This window comes from Capsella rubella, unplaced genomic scaffold (assembly GCF_000375325.1).
Source record: "Capsella rubella cultivar Monte Gargano unplaced genomic scaffold, Caprub1_0 scaffold_1, whole genome shotgun sequence".
In the NCBI taxonomy this organism is placed as follows: Eukaryota; Viridiplantae; Streptophyta; class Magnoliopsida; order Brassicales; family Brassicaceae; genus Capsella; species Capsella rubella.
This window is the reverse complement of record NW_006238923.1, coordinates 6648942-6668158: the sequence shown is the minus strand read 5'-3', so window position 1 is coordinate 6668158 and position 19217 is coordinate 6648942. Positions and strand designations below refer to the sequence as shown.

General features: G+C 34.1%; 3 protein-coding genes across 3 annotated transcripts; all 3 read left to right on the top strand.

Annotated features, from left to right (window-relative positions):
• Positions 1-10529: 10529 nt before the first annotated feature.
• On the top strand, positions 10530-15592 carry LOC17898551 (auxin response factor 19). The gene is made up of 12 exons (XM_006306583.2): positions 10530-10837; positions 11111-11223; positions 11331-11426; positions 11530-11586; positions 11684-11839; positions 11926-12010; positions 12098-12188; positions 12277-12637; positions 12722-12860; positions 12944-14631; positions 14729-14919; positions 15048-15592. Exons 1-12 carry the CDS (start codon positions 10795-10797, stop codon positions 15229-15231), a joined length of 3204 nt encoding a protein of 1067 aa, XP_006306645.1. The 5' UTR covers positions 10530-10794; the 3' UTR covers positions 15232-15592.
• Positions 15593-16115: 523 nt separating this feature from the next.
• LOC17896888 (ethylene-responsive transcription factor ERF017) lies at positions 16116-16721 on the top strand. The gene has a single exon (XM_006306009.2). The coding sequence runs from the start codon at positions 16144-16146 to the stop codon at positions 16708-16710; it is 567 nt and encodes a 188-aa protein (XP_006306071.1). The 5' UTR covers positions 16116-16143; the 3' UTR covers positions 16711-16721.
• Positions 16722-17018: 297 nt separating this feature from the next.
• Positions 17019-19047, top strand: LOC111828568 (mitochondrial import receptor subunit TOM40-1-like). Its single transcript, XM_023776827.1, has 6 exons — positions 17019-17057; positions 17678-17770; positions 17883-17930; positions 18023-18088; positions 18708-18791; positions 18892-19047. Exons 1-6 carry the CDS (start codon positions 17019-17021, stop codon positions 19045-19047), a joined length of 486 nt encoding a protein of 161 aa, XP_023632595.1.
• Positions 19048-19217: the final 170 nt, after the last annotated feature.

Below are 19217 nucleotides of genomic sequence, written 5' to 3'. Positions count from 1 at the left end.
AGTAGAGGAGAGAGAGAGAGTGTGGTGGGGGGGGGTTGTGTGTTTGTTTGAGCCTTGAGAACACTAAAAATATAAAATCTAAAACCTACGCTTTGTCGCAAAGCAGTACATTTGCCAAAATGTTGTACGTCCTAAGTTTTGAGTACCTCCTAGCTCTCCTCTTCTTCTAGAATCTCACTTCTTTGCTTATTCTCAAGTTGTTTAATCACTTTAATGGGCTTTCATGGCCCTTTTACAGTGTGTATTTACAGATCCATCCTATCTATGAGTTTCAAACAACCATTTGGTCGTAGTACTTTCTTTCAGTTTCTATCATTTAGCATTTTTTTGCTGGTTACAAAATATGAGTACAATAGTCATTAGTCAATAATACTCAATTGCTTCTTGTTCGATGATTTTATAATCTGTGATAATGTGAGGTGTTGTGGAATTCAGAGTTTTTGGAATCTATCTATTTCAGCTTACGTGTTATTTGGTTTGATATTATAATTTCCACCACCACTATTCAAACCAACTTATATATATTCTTACATCATTCCTATTTATTATGTATTTGCTAGGTGTATCAGATTACGTAATATATATGAATGTGGATGCTATTAGAATTTTTTGAAAAAAAAAGGATCACTTCGAACGTAACTCTTCTACAATACTAGAATATGTTTGAATTATCTCCTCCATATATTTAGATCATAACAAAATTTAAACAAATCACAAATAATTGCAAAAAAAAAAAAAAAATGTATTACTGTACGTGGTCATTAAAACTGTAAAAGTAGATCATGCATGTACTGATAGAGAAAAATGCACACGTATTATGGAGGAAATGAATACACAGAAATTAAATTAACTGAATATATAGTTTATATGATGATCAATGATAGATGATAAGGGTTTTTAGAATTTCGTAGCACTGTAGCAGCAACGTGCATTCCACTTTGAATACTGAAATTCCATGTTGGAACTATCTATCTATATATAGCAGCCCACGTTTCCTTTTTCTCAAGTGTACTATACTTTTTCTTCCGAATTATAAATTTAAATGATTTGGCTGACAAAATCAATTTCTAAAAACAAATTATATAATATATATTAGTATGACAAAATGAATATGATAGATATGTTCTTTGCATATATAAAACTGTTTCATACATAGAAATAAAATAAAAGACAGTTCAAGTGCTTTTCTGGTAGTTGTAAACTCTGTATCATACCTGAATAGTTTAATGTTATACACGATGAATGAATCTTAGGAAGAAGAATCAGAGAAAAGAAAAAAAAAAAAAATTAAGAAGAAGAAAGAATCAAATAATATCGAAAATAATCATCAGGCGGGCCTGACCATGATCAATTAAAAATACACTTAATAAGACTAAAAAAAACGTTAATGGGCCGTAATCTTTTATTGGGCTTGTTTGGAAAATGATAATATGTATATATAACGCGGCGTGTTTTAAGAAATTAGAAATTTGGGTAGTAAAGAAAAAAAATCTTCTCGCTTTTTTTTTTTTTTTTTTGCCTACAAGTAAAAAAACTTCTGGTTAGAAAGACACAGATAAGGAATCATGAGGTGAAAAGTGACTTTTGCATCAGAATTAAGAAGAAAAAAAAAAAACTCTCATCAGAGAGAGAGAGGCATGAAGTGAAATGGTGTGAATAGCTTACATGACATGAGTGGGAATAAACAAAAAAAATTATATTATGCTTCCCGCACGCTAACAGGTGGGCCTGGTGGGCTTCATTATTGTAATCCAGTGCTGGATGCTGACACGTGTTCTTCTCTTTTACATGTACTGCCGTCCGATGATGAATCTTTCATATCATTAATAGTAAACTGTTTATTAGAGATTTGGAAGAAGAAGAAAAAAGAAAGCATATATATAACGAAGATCAGTAGTTGACAAAACGTTTTTTGATTATGAAAAGCCTTCCTAAAAAAAAAGGAACATTTGAATAGTAGTAACAAAGTTTGATTTGTGTTCCATCCTTGATTGATTGTGCCACCTGATCATTCTCTCTTGATAAGGTTTAAGATCAGTTTCATCTCTAATTCAGACTAAAAATTATGTATCACGGTTTTAATGTTGTTTCTGCATTGATATATGTCTCTTACACTTGGCGTTACTATCTTTTCTTCTTCTTTTAAATCGAGTATATATATAAAAGTAAAATAAAAATAGAAACGAGAGAGTTCCCACAAACAAATAGGAAAGACAAGATACCTGGTGACTGGGACCTTAGTGGACCGTATTCGTTCAACGCCTATGCTCTAATCCATTTACTTCTCTGCCGACTTTAAGCTTATAACATGGCCATAATAAACCTGATCAAGTTATCGGATTACATCTTTAAGGCTGCAAAAATACGAAACCCATTAATTAGTTTTTGAAGATTCTCAAAAATTAAATAAACTGAGAATAGACACGCAACTAGTCCCTTACATGATTCAATCTCACCAAGACAAGTTTCGAGCTTTCTTCTTTGTTGTCTTCCGAAATCAACAACATTTGAAGGGAACCGCGAAACAATAAACTATATCAGCTGGAAACTTAACTTCAAACTGATTTTTTTGACAATTTCTATTTTCCGCAACAATGATATATTTTATAAATTATCATGAGTTTCATAACATTCTAGTATATACGGTTGTATTCTAGTCTCTGTTATTACATTTATTTTGTCTACTTTTCTTGATCTACTTGATTTATTTTCTTTAAGCCAGTTGTATGTCTAAGACTTACAACTGAATCGAACGTGTAGGTTTTTGTGTGAGAATTAAATATTCGTTGTCATCTAGAAAATTTTCTATATAGTTTGATTCCAAACATGTTCGTATAGATCATCACATGTGTATATGTGTACGTAGATAGATTTTTTTTAAAGCTTTTTTTAGGGGTAAGAGCATATAACAGACAAGAATACAAGAAAAATAAATGTAGCATCTAATTTCTCGTTCAAGGAAGATAGATGAAGCTCTAAGCAAATGTTGTTGGGGGGACCGTCGAAACGACGACACTTTGGTCGGTGAATCTCTCTATCTATCAACATACACAAATTTAATACCGAGGAACTGTCATATCCTTGTCTCACCCCTAATTATCCATACAATTGTGTAACTTTGATTGTTATATACTTATATGCTTGATATATGTCATTACTTCGGAATAAAATCTAAAGGCGAACACACATAGTGTCAAATTAATAAACTTTAAGTAAACACTATTTATTATACATGTATAAAAATCAACTTGAAAGAAAGCATTATACGTAAATGGTATCCTCTTATTCTATTCACTTCATGATTTGAATAGAACAGAAAAAGAAACATGCATGTGTATATAAAACTTATAATCACTATAATGATTAATTGTATACACATAGAAAAAACCCTATAATGATTTATACACAGGACTAATCAATCTTACAACTACAACAAAACGAAAGTGAGAAATAGGATTTACATGGGATAAACTGTCTAACTATAAAGACAACTGTAAGAGATGAAAGATAAAAAGGTGGCAAATAGCAGAGAACAGAAGGAAGGAGACAGGCTCTCGAGTTAATTAAGTAGTACAGTATAAATTATTGTATGAGACATAAAGATTAAATAATAAGCATAATTAAAGGTGAATGATTATTAATGACGACGGGGATGATACGATTTAGCGAGAGATTAGAGGAGAGGATTAAGTAATAATGAAAGAAAACAATAAAGGTAAGGAAGCGGAAAGAGAGGCATGTCGAGTGATGGCATGTAAAAACCTAACATGGGATCATTCCAATTGCATTTCCAACGCCACCAGCTGTGGATTTTCATTACACCAAATCATTCTGTTTGCTCTTATGTCTCTTTACCATATACACACACATGATCCAACATATATATATACTTTTTGTACATATATGTGTGTTTAAAATCTGCATTTGATATGATTTTTTGTTAAATAAATATCCTCGGTAGTATATACAATTCCCATGTTTTCTCTTTCTAAAAACATATTTTTCTTTTCAAAAGTTGGAATCGTTTTTGGAAATATGGTTCATAATCAGCTAAATGGTTTGATAAAACATATGGTGGGTATATAATACATAAGTTATCTTCTGCATGCTAGCTAGCTAGCGTTAGGCAGAATTCGAATATAATAGCAAGATAACATATGATGAACATTCGTCCCAAGTGCTAGCAACCATTTAGATGAATAAGTTTACCATATACGAACTTTTTACAGTATTTTTTAATTAATAGCTAGAAAATGTATGTCCTTTTTTATAAGAAATTAAAATTAACTGCGTTTAAAGTCTATGTTGAATTGGAATTTTCTAAAAAGGAAAATCTTAATTTGTGCTAGTTCTCTTAAGTTTGATGTCTAAATTTTGTACATGGACAAATATAATTCGTATTATGTTGTACTACTAGTTAGTAAACAGCATTCCGAACTCACGAGAAAGAGCACCACATTTTTTTTCTTTCTGAAATTGTTTTTATTTTAAGCATCACTTTATTTCTAGAAAGATTTGAAAAGTAAATAAGAAAAAGGAAGCCTGAGTTCTTTAATTTAGTTTGTGTAGTCATGTCTTATATAATGAAGTGCACTGCACCGAATCATATGCCATGTGAAATATGGAGTAATCCAATTATATATACATAATACATGCACTAATGTACATGGTAGATACCAGTTTGTATCTACTTCAGTCGACATGGACAGTCTTAAGTTTATAACCATGGGATTGTTTTTTCGTTGCTATTATATAGTTGTTGATTTTTTCACAATGTAGTTCTTACAATGTGAATTCTGCAGTGTTAGCACATCCATAATATATGAAAATATATGAATTTTTTATGCTATTAGGGGAAAAAATGAATGTATAGTTTCAACTAATAGTGATAAAAGATCTCGAGTATACTTCTGTCCATTCTATAAATGGGGTACAATGACAAGAGAGGCTCTTGAAAGTAAGAAAAAGAAATGGGAAAAAAGGAAAAACGTGTAACGTTGATAGTAAGATTCTCTGATCTGTTGATTGATGACTGAGAACAAGGGAGAAGTAGTTGGGTCTTGTCGCATAATCTTCGCTTTTATTAACGTTGGTTTCCACATATTCTAACTTTCCATTGGTTGTGTTGTCCTCAGTGTTTGTTGCTGTTTGTGAATACGTGTCATCCTTATAAATATAATCATAACTAATATATCATCAACCAGTATGAATTTTACATGTTATTATACATGCTTATAATAATAGCATAAAATCAGATTTGGTTAGAACAATAGATGATAGTTTCATAAGTCGCGACCGGAAAAAAAACTATCAAAGCAATCCATTATCCTTTTTTTTTTTTTTTTGGGTTTAAAAGCCATTATCCTTGTGAGACGATTGGAACTGGAAATTAGTCTTTCAAAAGAAAAGATGCGTACGTTCAATTAGAAAATATTCATATGTATGATTTTGATCGTCGTGGTAAGTAAATAAAACATTTCAACCGGAAAAATTACGATAAAAAGATTCATATGCGATCTCTTCCTTACGCCGATAGATCACGGTGATGATCAATGTAAGCATGCATATTTTACACCCAAAATCAAGAAGTTACAACATGATCATTATGGTGTTGGACAAGAAACGAAGCAACGTTATACTAGTTTTTTTTGGAATTTACAATAAGAGAGTAGTTTAATACTTACATATACTTGTATATGCAAAGTGAATGTGTATGTATGCATCAATCAGTGACATACATGTGCAGCTGTCTCTAGATATGTAGAAGCTGTCGAGGTTTGACCAATCTCTCTATAATTTTTATCCCTCATCATGTAATACTCATTACCAGCAGCCACATGTTTTCATTTTTAAAAAAATATTACGAGCAAAAATATTCGTGAATTTACACAAAATAATTGTTCAACAATAATTTAACAGTGATAGCCTACATACATATCTGGAAAATGACTATAAAACTATTTCGAGTGTTTATATGTTGATATAGTTTTTGTGGACAAAAATAATTTCTTGGCAACAGTTGAATGGGAAATGTGTATTGATGTTGATTTTTATTGCCTACGTAATACACAGTGTTCTTGATATGATATGTCTAGGGCGTTTAATAAGATGTAAGAAATATCGAATTATACTTACTAATATATAATTTCATTAATGTGGATCTACCATATAAAACATGCAAGAAAAGAAGGAAAATAATTAACTGTAGAATTGTGGGCATGTTAATCATAAATATATATATATATATATATATATATATATATATATATCTTATGTATTTTTATGTAATTTTTTAAAAAGTTTAAAGTACCATGACTAACTCACATCAGAAAGTTTTAAACACTTAACTTCGATTTATTATGCTAATGTACTACTATTTAAAACCAACGTGATTTGTTAACTTATGTGTGTATTTGATCACATACAATGCAAAAGTTAGGAATTATAATTGGTTCATATCTCACAGTATATTTAATTTGATATTTATTAATGATATTGTAAATTACCATCCATTAGAAGAACCTTGTCACATTGGAGTTCAATTGCAGCCGAGTACCGAGGCATGCTTGCTACTTATGAAATGCTTGGCTGTCGAAATTAGATTTGATTTTTTTTTTCGATTTTTATATTTAATCTTGAAATCCACATGAATACACTGTAATATAATATTGAAATTGATTTTCAGAAAACTTGCTAAAAATTATAACAGTTCCGATCCATACCACACTTGAATGATTTGTCTTACTAAAACCTACTCGGGTACTCCAATATTTCATATACAATCCAGTCAAAAGTTGATTTATGAAAAAGAAAATAATCTCTATGCCCAACAACATCATCTCTAGTCAAAAGAAAATAATATGAAACTGTAATATCGTTTTGAAGATTTTTTTTTTTTGGAAGAAGGCCGTACGTATTGAAGGTGTTAGCTAATTAAAAATATCGTTTATTACAAGTTACAACTATAGGAACCTTCATGTACATGTGTGCTCGGACTAAGCAAAAATTATGTTAGTTAATTTAATGTACTAACGAGTCGGTTTGGGTTAGATTCATCATTCATCCGTATTTGAGTTAATTATTTGGATCGCACAAAATAAACAAATCCAAAACCAAGTTGAGGTGACAGAGTGATATATGATTAGAGAATTGTTTTTTTTTTTTCTTCTGACTAGATAATTAATTCGGCTGTCGACATAGCTTAAAAATTATGCAAAATACCTTCTTTTTTTTTTTTTTTGACAAACAACAAGCATGCAAAATAAAACTAAAACTGTGAATAACCAAGTAAACTGAGGCTTATACCCACACAAGTTGTATAACAACTATTTCAAATAACGAGTATCTAAAATTTAATATCCATATGAAAATGTTATAGTTAATTTTTTTTTTTTTTTGTTAAAGATGTTATAGTTAATTTCATTCATGTTGAGTTCTATTTCTGATGAGATTAATGGTTGATTGCTTTATTAATCGATCTGACACAACAGTATTATCAACTTAGGATTGGTTAAGTTCAATTCATATCACTACAATCTCAATTTTATCGTTAGTCGATAAATATATATTAATAAAAAAACGTAGCTATATATTCCATATTATTTAGGTTCAGAATTCCATGGTTATATTTTTGTTTTTGTTTTTTTTTTGCAACGTCCTTAGCACATATGTACCGTTTGTACTGCTGAAACATAAACTAGCATATGTATGCAAATAAGGTTTTAAGATAGTATGCATCTGGTTAACAAAAACTAGAAAAAATATATTGTTGGTTGGGAAAAAATAGAACAAACAAGAGAGAGTGTGTGTGATTACGATGAGGAGAAGAGACACAGAGGCACACACAACAGCAAAACCATTTTGGCTAAACCGAAAGACTCGGTCGGAGTCTAGAGCCTGTCTCTCCCGACATCGTCTGCCACACCTCACGTGCATGCTGCACCCACCCTCACGTGCACATACATTTATTTAGTGTTAATATTTTTTTTTGTTTTTTTTTTTGTAGCAAATCAAAGATAAAAACACCATATTCTCCCTATATATATTGACTATCACTTGTAAATCATTGTACATTCACGGTGGGAGAAATTGACGAATTCATAAATCTAAGTTTTCCTTATAATTATGGTGCATGAGTATAGGTACGTTTTACCAAAAAAGAGAGTATAGGTACGTAAAACAAAAACAAATCGATTCCGATTTGGGGAAAGGTAAACATTTCAGAATGCAATATAAATCAAAACTTATATGATATAGGAACAAAAGTCAATAGTGGGAGGTGAAAAAAGAAAGATTAACAATGATTGAGTGTTATTAAGGATGGTTAATTCGTTTTTGATGAGGAGTGGTTACAAAACACATCAATTGTTTGTACGTACATATACTCTCCACGCGCAGCTAATATTGACCCGAAAAGGCAAAAACAAATTAAAGCATGCCTACTTTTATTCTTCTTGAGATTTACTTTGTCGTCCCATATATCTTTTTGAAATGTTGATTCTATATGTTTAAACCTAACTTCAAACTTTACTTACATTCCGTTTTTTTTTTTGGAAGTTTTCTTTCATTAGGAGTCAAGATTCTTGAGATAGCTTCACCTCGAACTTAGAAAACAATGTACAACACATCTCTTGTTTAACATTTACAACTATTTAGATGCCTGATTAATCTATTTACATGTTGTAAATTATAAGAAAAACACAAATCAAATAGACTATCGGGTAAGTTCATGCATAATCTTTTATAGGAAAACAAAGTTCACGGCTAATAGTCGGTATTCTTGTTTAACAACCTCGATATGTTAGACGACAAAAAAAAAAAAAAAAAAACCTCGATATGTTAAACTATATATTATACTTATACATCGAACAATCATCTTCTAAAAGTATTGACAAAATCAGTAAAAGAATATATACTTTGGAAAGAGTCAGAGTTGTTCACGAAACATATATAAATGTTCCAAATTAAATTCCGTTTTCCTAAACATAGACTATACTGCATTAATATCAATAAACAAAAAGGTGATAATTAGGTCAAAACCTTCCCACTAAATGCATGTATACTGATTTTTTTTTCATTTAAATCAGAAATAAATAAATAAATTACCTGTTTTCAAGAAACAAAAGTTAATTTATATTCTCGGATTTCTATAAAATGGGAAAATAAAGGCTCTCTAAAACAATTAGTCTATTTATACGTAGAGAGCTGAAAGTAAGGAACTACTCTACTTCCGTCCAGATTAATTGTAAAGCACTTTTAAGTTTTAATAGATTAAAATTAAAGAGAGAAGAAAGAACATTAAAAATTTAATCAGAAGATTAATACTTTACTAAATAATTAGGCTGAAAAATAATAAAAACACATGAAGAGGCTAAAGCTTTTTAATTGGAGTATAATGATGTCCGTAGCTCTCTGTAAACATGTGAAGTTCTCCTCCTTTTGCGGCTAGTGGGTGCTCCATTGCGTATCAAAAGGGAATATTTATTCTAATCATAATAATCTCAACCTAATTATAAAATACTGGCTACTTACTATTACTACTACCCTAATGCATTATAATAGAAAGAGTACATATTTTCCCAATGTTTTTTTTTCTTTCATGAAATTATACGGACATGTCCCAATTTGGACCAATCCATAATATTTTCTTACATATATATATATATATATATCTATTCATGATAATATCAACATATATCACTACCAAAAAAAAAAAACAATCAACATATATGCGTGAGCTTTTATGATATTGTTCGTTTATACGAATTTTATTTTTTAAAATATAGTTTTATCTTTCTTCTTTCGATGAATGAACCCTAACTTTTATTATTTTTAGATATAATAACAAAGAATCATCGTTACATAAAGAAAAAAAGTAGGACATCTTTAATGGTAACAAAAGAGTTTATATAATCTTGGATTTAGTTTATTTAAATAGTAATAAAAAAAATACTTCATTTGGCTTTGCACTTGCTCAATCCGCCGAACCTAATCCTTATATATAACTAGTTTTCTCAACAAATCCGGTTAGTCTACTAATTAATTTTATACAACTTAATCCGAGATCTCAAACATAAAAAAAAAAAAATACAATGTCCATAATATTTATACATTCTTGATCTTTAAAAAAAAAATCCATATCAGTGAAGAAAACTATATAGTTATAAAGAAAACGAGGGAAAGTTAACAGATTTTTAAAAACCATCGACAACATAAAACAATTTGTATAAGAAAAATGTAAAAAAGGTGTAGTAAAAAAAAAAGAAGGTGGGACCGAGAAGAAGAAGACATCAAGTGGGGGGTGCCACGTCAGAGGGCATAATTCATCTTTTCGCATGTATCCCCCCCCTCTCCCGATCTCAATCGTCTCTCTTTACTAGTAATTAAAATCTCAAAAAAAACTCCAAATTTTTTTTCCTTTTTTTCTTTAAACAAACACTTGAGAATCTGTAGAAACACGAAAACAAAAAGCTTTTGTTTTTAAAGAGCCTAAAACTTTTTTTTTTTTTTTTGGGTCTGAAAGCTTCAACAAGTATTCTCTTATGAACTAAATAGAAAAGGCTTTTGTTTTTCGGAATGATTTTGAAAAACCAAAATCATTGCTTAGTTTGTCATGCTCTTCTCTCTCTCTTTTTCCCCTTTTTACAAGAGTACTAGAGCTCTGTCTATACTAACAGATTCCTTCATTTTGTGCTCAACAACTCTGTTTCCTCCCTCCACATCAAACCAAACTAAATAAAACATAAAGTTTTGCTCTCTTTTTTTTTGAAGTTTCCGTTGTTTCTTCTGTAAACCATGAAGGCTCCTTCAAATGGGTTTCTTCCCAATTCCAACGAAGGTATTTCAACCAGCTTTCTACTCGATTTCTTTCTCATCCTTTTTCTTGGGGACTTTTTTAATATTTATTTCAATACAGTTTTCTGCATTTCATGTTCATCAAGTTTTGTTTTTAACTTTGAGTCAGCACTAAGCCACCAAAAATCGACTTCTTCTTCTATCACTGTATTTAATGAAGTGGTTGAATCATTAATGCTGCAAACTTTTATTAAAATTTCAATCTGCAAGATTTTGAATGTTTTGTTTTTGGTCTGATATTATTATGGATGAACAGGAGAGAAGAAGCCAATCAATTCTCAACTATGGCACGCTTGTGCAGGGCCTTTGGTTTCATTGCCTCCTGTCGGAAGTCTTGTGGTTTACTTCCCTCAAGGTCATAGCGAGCAAGTAGGTTCCATACCCCTCTTTTCTTGCGTTTCAGATCATTTACAACTTTTTTCTATTGCAATCTGACCAATCATTTGTTCAATGAACCCCCCCTCACCTTTTTTCAGGTTGCAGCATCGATGCAGAAGCAAACAGATTTTATACCAAATTACCCGAATCTTCCTTCTAAGCTGATTTGCTTGCTTCACAGTGTTACATTACATGTAAGCCTCTTTTCCCTCCAACTTGTCTACTCAAAATCAGAGAGAAAGAGAGAGAGAGAGAAGAAGAAAGATGATTAATCATAACTTGTGTAATCTGAATCAGGCTGATACTGAAACCGATGAAGTATATGCACAGATGACTCTTCAACCTGTGAATAAGGTCTGAATCTTCTATCTCCATGAGTTTAGCTTGTGGTGTCTTGGTTTAAAGTTGACAACTTTGTAGCTGATCTTGCTCCATTATCAAACGTGTACAGTATGACAGAGAAGCATTGCTAGCTTCTGATATGGGTTTGAAGCTAAACAGACAACCTACTGAGTTTTTCTGCAAGACTCTTACAGCGAGTGACACAAGCACTCACGGTGGATTCTCTGTACCGCGTCGTGCAGCTGAGAAAATATTCCCTCCTCTTGTATGTCTCTCATCAAACTGATTTGTTTCTCTTGATTCATCCTTTGAATCCGTTTTGCTTAAAGTTCTGAGGATGCTTAAATATAGGATTTCTCGATGCAACCACCTGCACAAGAGATTGTAGCCAAAGATCTACATGATACTACATGGACATTCAGACATATTTATCGAGGTTTGAATCATCTCAAGATTGGTTTACTAGTCCAAAATATTGAAAACTTCAACCTGATTTGCTTTCTTTGATGTAATCTGAATTTAGGCCAACCAAAAAGGCACTTGCTTACCACAGGTTGGAGCGTTTTTGTTAGCACAAAGAGACTATTCGCGGGTGACTCAGTTTTGTTTGTAAGGTATGAGTCATTCTTAGATCAAAACACTAAGCAGAAATGGACTTTCCTCTTCTCACAAGGGCACTTGGGTTTAAATACTGTTTTGCAGAGATGAGAAATCACAGCTGATGTTGGGTATAAGACGTGCAAATAGGCAAACCCCGACTCTTTCCTCATCGGTCATATCCAGTGACAGTATGCACATTGGGATTCTTGCAGCTGCAGCTCATGCTAATGCCAACAGTAGCCCTTTTACCATCTTCTTCAATCCAAGGGCAAGTCCTTCAGAGTTTGTAGTTCCTTTAGCCAAATACAACAAAGCTTTGTACGCTCAAGTATCACTGGGGATGCGATTCCGGATGATGTTTGAGACTGAAGATTGTGGGGTTCGCAGATATATGGGTACAGTCACTGGTATTAGTGATCTTGACCCTGTAAGATGGAAAGGCTCACAATGGCGTAATCTTCAGGTAATGTATATTAGAGTTGTGTTAAACTCTTTATGATGCTCATTTTTTCTGAATATATTCCTGAATCCTTCATGGTTCAAACAGGTAGGATGGGATGAATCAACAGCTGGAGATAGGCCAAGCCGAGTATCCATATGGGAAATAGAACCTGTCATAACTCCTTTTTACATATGCCCTCCTCCATTTTTTAGACCTAAGTACCCGAGGCAACCGGGAATGCCAGGTGAGTTTATTGCTTTCCATCTTCTTCTGTCTCCATAGATCTTTGACTAGTTTCCGGAGACTAACCTTGGAGGTTTGTTGCAGATGATGAGTTGGACATGGAAAACGCTTTTAAAAGAGCAATGCCTTGGATGGGAGAAGAATTTGGGATGAAAGACGCACAGAGTTCGATGTTTCCTGGTTTAAGTCTAGTTCAATGGATGAGTATGCAGCAAAACAATCCACTGTCAGGTTCTGCTACTCCTCAGCTCCCGTCCGCGCTCTCATCTTATAACCTACCAAACAATTTTGCTTCCAACGACCCTTCCAAGCTGTTGAACTTCCAATCCCCAAATCTCTCTTCCGCAAATTCCCAATTCAACAAACTAAATACGCTTAACCATATCAGTCAACAGATGCAAGCACAACCAGCCATGGTGAAATCTCAACAACAACAACAACAACTACAGATGTCACACCAACAGCTGCAGCAACAGGGGATCTATAACACAGGTTCCGATGTGAGTGCTGTTGCTAACCAAGTCTCTTGTCAAAATCCGCACCAATCTACTACTCAGTCGCAGCTTCAGCAGCAGTCAATGCTCCCTAATGGTGTTAAAATGACACACCAGAACATACACTCAGGGAATAAAGGCTCGTCTCAAATGACATCCTTTGCACAAGAATTGCAGTTTCAGCAGCAACTGGAATTGCACAACAGTAGCCAATCCTTAAGAAACCAGCAAGAACAGTCCTCTCTGCATTCACTACAACAATCTCTGTCCCAAAATCCACAGCAGCTCCAAATGCAACAACAATCGCCAAAACCAAGTCCTTCACAACAGCTTCAGTTGCAGCTACTCCAGAAGCTACAGCAGCAGCAACAGCAGCAGTCGATTCCTCCAGTAACTTCATCCTTACAGCCACAGTTCTCGGCGTTACAGCAGCCACAAAGCCATCAATTGCAACAACTTCTGTCATCTCAGAACCAGCAGCCCTTGGCGCATGGTAATAACAGCTTCTCAGCTTCAACTTTCATGCAGCCTCCACAGATTCAGGTGAATCATCAGCAACAGGGACAAATGAATAATAAACCTCTTGTAGCCGCCGGAAGATCACATTCTGGTCACACAGATGGAGAAGCTCCTTCTTGTTCAACCTCGCCTTCCACCAATAACACCGGGCATGATAATGTTTCACCGACGAATTTCCTCAGCAGAAATCAACAAGGACAAGCGGTATCTGTATCTGCATCTGAATCTGTATTTGAGCGTGCAAGTAATCCTGTTCAAGAGCTTTATGCAAAAACCGACAACCGGATCAATCAAGGCATGGTGAATTTGAAGAGTGCTGGTGAACAGTTCAAATTTAAAGGCGCAGTAACAGATCAAATCGATGTATCCACAGCGGGAACAACGTATTGTCCTGATGTTGTTGGCTCTGCACAGCAGCAACAGACTTTCCCACTACCATCATTTGGTTTCGATGGAGATTGCCAATCTCATCAACCAAGAAACAACTTAGCTTTTGCTAGTAATCTCGAAGCTGTAACTTCTGATGCTCTGTATTCTCAAAAGGACTTTCAGAACTTGGTTCCCAACTACGGCAACGCACCAAGAGACATTGAGACAGAGCTATCCAGTGCTGCAATCAGTTCTCAGTCATTTGGTATTCCCAGCATCCCCTTTAAGTCTGGATGTTCAAATGAGGTCGGTGGCATCAATGATTCAGGCATCATGAATGGTGGTGGACTCTGGCCGAATCAAACACAACGAATGCGAACATATACAAAGGTTAGAGATCTTCGTCTCCCTTCCCAAAGCTATCATCTTTTGCCTCTTTAAGCTTTAAATGTTAAATGCTGAAAATTGTGAATCTTAATCCTTGAAGGTTCAAAAACGAGGGTCAGTAGGAAGATCAATAGATGTTACCCGTTATAGTGGCTATGATGAACTTAGGCATGACTTAGCAAGAATGTTTGGCATCGAAGGGCAGCTCGAAGATCCGCTAACCTCTGATTGGAAACTCGTTTACACTGATCATGAAAACGATATATTACTCGTTGGTGATGATCCTTGGGAGTAAGTTCTAGATCTTAAAAAAAAACTCTATATCAATCAAAGATTCAACACACAGCTCTTAAGAAACAAATCTCAGAATCAATAATGATCTTACAATTCTGATAATGGTGGTCTGTTTGTTTCCTCAGGGAGTTTGTGAACTGCGTGCAAAACATAAAGATCCTATCATCAGCAGAAGTGCAGCAAATGAGCTTAGACGGAGATCTTGCAGCTATCCCGGCCACGAACCAAGCCTGCAGCGAGACAGACAGCGGAAATGCATGGAAAGTACATTATGAAGACACTTCTGCTGCAGCTTCATTTAACAGATAGAAAAGAAAAGGAAAAAAAGATGCAGATAGACCAAATCAACTTACATCGAGATCATTCCTGGCCATCGCAAAGTACAGCTGTTTTTTTAATGTGTACTGCAAACAACAAACTGAGAAGAAGAAGAAGAAAATACTGCAAGGTATATATACATTTTTATAGGACAGTGATTTGACTTTTCATTCTAACTTGATGTTGTTGTACTTTTCTTGTTTTCCCCATATTTATATATAACCTGTGGAATTGTCTTTATAAAAACAAAAGAGAACAAGTCAACCACAATACACAATGTAATGTGAATGTAATATTGTAATGTAACTAAACAATCATCTTCAATTCATCAATGATTAATCTTTGTTATTTTCTTCTTCTTCTCCTCCTCTTCAATGCACAAGAATCGTTTTCAGATTCTCTTAAAGCAGCAGAATCCTCTAGACGCAGCGGAAAATATTCAACGTTGACAACGAAAGAGGAGTTGAAGTAAGAATCCACGTGAAAAACAAGGACAAGGACAAGAGAACCCAAAAACAGTCTCTCTAGTACACGCAGACCACACACAATAAAGACTAAGCCCTCTTGAGATAAACGCCACGTGTCCATTCGCACCTGACACTTTGCGGCGTTTTATTTGAGACTTGAGAGTTCCGTTCCAAAGAAAGTACAAACGCGCTCCCTTTGACCTTTTTGAGTTTTGACTCTTTTTGTTTCTTTACGCGCCACAAAAAGTCAAAAACTCACTCTTATTCACCACTGGTATATATTAGATTTCTGAAGCGCCAAATCATATCAATCCAATTCAAAATCAACCAACACTGACACTGAAGAACACAAACAGAGAGCTTACTGAAAGAAACAGAGCTAAACCGGAAACAAAAGAAATCGTACCGTTACAGAACCGGATTTGGTTTATTTGCGATGGAAGGATCGTCTTCTTCTTCGATGCAGTCAAAGTACAAAGGAGTGAGGAAGAGGAAATGGGGCAAATGGGTTTCGGAGATCAGACTCCCCAACAGCAGAGAACGTATCTGGCTAGGCTCATACGACACACCTGAGAAGGCGGCGCGAGCCTTCGACGCGGCTCTTTATTGCCTCCGAGGCAACAACGCGAAGTTCAATTTCCCGGAAAACCCTCCGGCGATCAACGGCGGAAGAAACTTATCGAGGTCGGAGATACGAGAAGCGGCAGCGAGGTTCGCTAACTCGGAGGAGGAGAAGGAATCGAGCGTTCGAGCAGGATCGTCATACGAGATACAGCAAGAGTCAACTTCAAACTCGATGGACATTGATTCGGAGTTCTTGAGTATGCTGCCGACGGTTGGTTCGGGTAATTTCGCTTCGGAGTTTGGGTTGTTCCCTGGGTTCGATGATTTCTCCGACGAATACTCCGGTGATCGTTTCAGGGAACAGCTTTCACCTACGCAGCAAGACTATTACCACGGAGAAGAGACTTACGACGGCTCCATCATTCTTTGGAATTTTTGAAACATTTCCATATAATCACACACATGAGAATCTGATAATTTTGATTTGTGGTTTTTAATTTTCCTTTTTTTTTTTTTCCCCCGATTGTTTTTGGATTTTTGGGGGTAAAGGATTCATTTATTTTTCTCCACGTGTTAGAATTATCAGATTTAAATAATAATAAACCCTCCTTTATATGTTTTTGTGCCTAAAGAGATGATCGTATCTATATTAGGAATGTATAGTAATTACATATCTAATCATATCTCTTATTACAGAAAAACCCTTCAGTTATTCGTGTTTCTACCCCCGTGACGATAACGGCGGCCATGGCGGATCAAGCTGATAACTCGAACCTCACTTGTCCTGTTGGATAATACGAGGTCGATAAAGAAGCTTACAGTTAAGTATCATAAGTAGCTTTTATTGTACTTAACTTATTGTAACTTTGGCCAAGTTCGAGCACTTTAGGCTACTGTATCGTTTCTAATTGTTTTCAGTGAATCGTTTCAAGGTGGTCTTCCGAGATCAGTAGAAAAACTATCTAACTATTATGGTTTTAAAAAATTGATCCGGATATTTTGATTCAAAGTCATTTTGTCAACCTGTTGTAACCAGTTTTCTTTCTCTGCACATGCTTTATACCCTGGTTATAACCAGGGTTTATCTTTGAGCTGCAACCGATACTTTTTTGATAAAAAGCTTTGTATCTGGTGACTATTTTTTTATTATGTTTTACAGTCATATATAGTTGCAACTATACTTTTTCCTTTTTCTTTTTCGGCGTTTCTCGTTAATCCCCTGTTTACTGATTCTTGTTTCAAACAGTCCAACGATCGGGCCAGGATATTATAAACTTTGTCCTTACTTTCACGTCCCAAAGGTTTTATTGGAAAAAAAGCTTTGTTATTGGGATTTTTTAATGATAAAATTCTATCTTTTTTTTTTGTGGAAATTAAAATATAAAATGTGTGTATTGTTGTTGCAGCTGGTGTGTTATGGATTTATTACTCATGGTAGATTAAACGGGAGAGTGAAAGCCTCTATAACTGATAATTTGATTGTGCAAGCACGGACTGAGGTAAGTGTTGCAACTAGAGAGACTCAGATAATGTGATTCATTTCTATGGTTTATATATCTTCTCCGACTCTTTTTTTTAATTTCTTCTGTTTTTGACATTCTTCTTTTCCAGGTGAGCAATGCAGTTTTGGACATGGCACGAGTTGATTTTGATTACCTGGTAAAAGAATTATCTCGATTTAAAGATTTGTACTTATATCTTGTGATGAATCATTTCCTTAACTATTTTTGTTTGGCTCACACTTATGTAAGGCTCAAAACTACGTAGCTAACTTTAGTCTCGAGACCAGAGGCGTAATTGGAGCATCATATATCCAGGTAAAACTAAATTTGCTTTTGTGTTCTAAACGTTTTTAAATACCTCGATAAACAATTAGCTCACAAATAAAAAAATAATTAGACTTTGTATAGGCTTATTTAATTAATATATATATATATACTTTACCGTAAGTTATTTTCTGTAAGGCGTGTGACACCCCGTCTATCTCTGGGTACTCATTTCTTGTGGCGCAGTGAGTCTCAAAACTCGGCTTTAGGTTATGCTGCGAGATACGATACTGATGATAATAAGATGGTTATACTTCTTTCTCAGTCAGTTTATTTACTAAGATAGATAGATATATATAGCTCTTAAACTCTGATCGATAGAGAAAATTTTTAGATCATATTTATAGTTATATTGGTGAATTCTTCTACTGTTTATTTTATCAATCTTTGTTGAGAACTTTTCTTTATTAACAGATCGCCGCTGCTCAAGTTAAAAAAAAGCGGTGACGTATGTATGACCTATTTGCATAAGATTTCAAAGACGGTAATAAATAATGCATGCATGCACACTATCTCATATTTTCTTTTTAATCTTTGATCTATGATGGAAAGGTGAGATAATAATTAGGGATGACGTCCACATGTTGTATCTTCTGTTGCTCATAATCAGGCTTCACTCGCCACCGAGTTTGTGTACAATTGCTTTTCAAGAGATGTTAATACTAGTATTGGGTATGACTGCGATTCTGAAATGGTAATATTTGCTATTTTTAAAAAGATTTTAATGGAATTGAAAACAGAGTCTTTTATAAATCTGTTTTAGTTTCATATGATCTTTTTTTTTTTTTTTTCAGGCTCAGGTCCAAGGAAAGATTGGTTCTAACGGTGTTGCATCTGCATATCTTTTTAAAGGATGGAATATGGGACTCGATTGTATTCTATCTGCAAGTTTTGATCTTAAGAACAAGGATTACATGCTTGGTTTGAGCTTTTCAAGGAGAGGTAAATGACTGGAGAATCAAGAATTAACTACTAGAAACTGTCTTTTGTTATTTATGTCTTGTCGTATCATTATTTCGGTTAGATTCAGAATACTGACTGGGTGCGATTGCATTGTCAAATGAGTTTGCAATTTGTGTTAGCCTGCTTTTAGCTATTTTCATCATTCTTATTTGAACAA

Coding starts and splice junctions, on each gene's coding strand:
- LOC17898551 (XM_006306583.2), top strand. CDS start 10,795: ATGAAGGCTCCTTCAAATGGGTTTCTTCCCAATTCCAACGAAG. Junction 10,838..11,110: donor TCTTCCCAATTCCAACGAAG/GTATTTCAACCA, acceptor ATGGATGAACAG/GAGAGAAGAAGCCAATCAAT. Junction 14,920..15,047: donor GTTGGTGATGATCCTTGGGA/GTAAGTTCTAGA, acceptor TTGTTTCCTCAG/GGAGTTTGTGAACTGCGTGC.
- LOC17896888 (XM_006306009.2), top strand. CDS start 16,144: ATGGAAGGATCGTCTTCTTCTTCGATGCAGTCAAAGTACAAAGGAGTG.
- LOC111828568 (XM_023776827.1), top strand. CDS start 17,019: ATGGCGGATCAAGCTGATAACTCGAACCTCACTTGTCCT. Junction 17,771..17,882: donor TTGTGCAAGCACGGACTGAG/GTAAGTGTTGCA, acceptor CTTCTTTTCCAG/GTGAGCAATGCAGTTTTGGA. Junction 18,089..18,707: donor TTGGAGCATCATATATCCAG/GTAAAACTAAAT, acceptor GCTCATAATCAG/GCTTCACTCGCCACCGAGTT.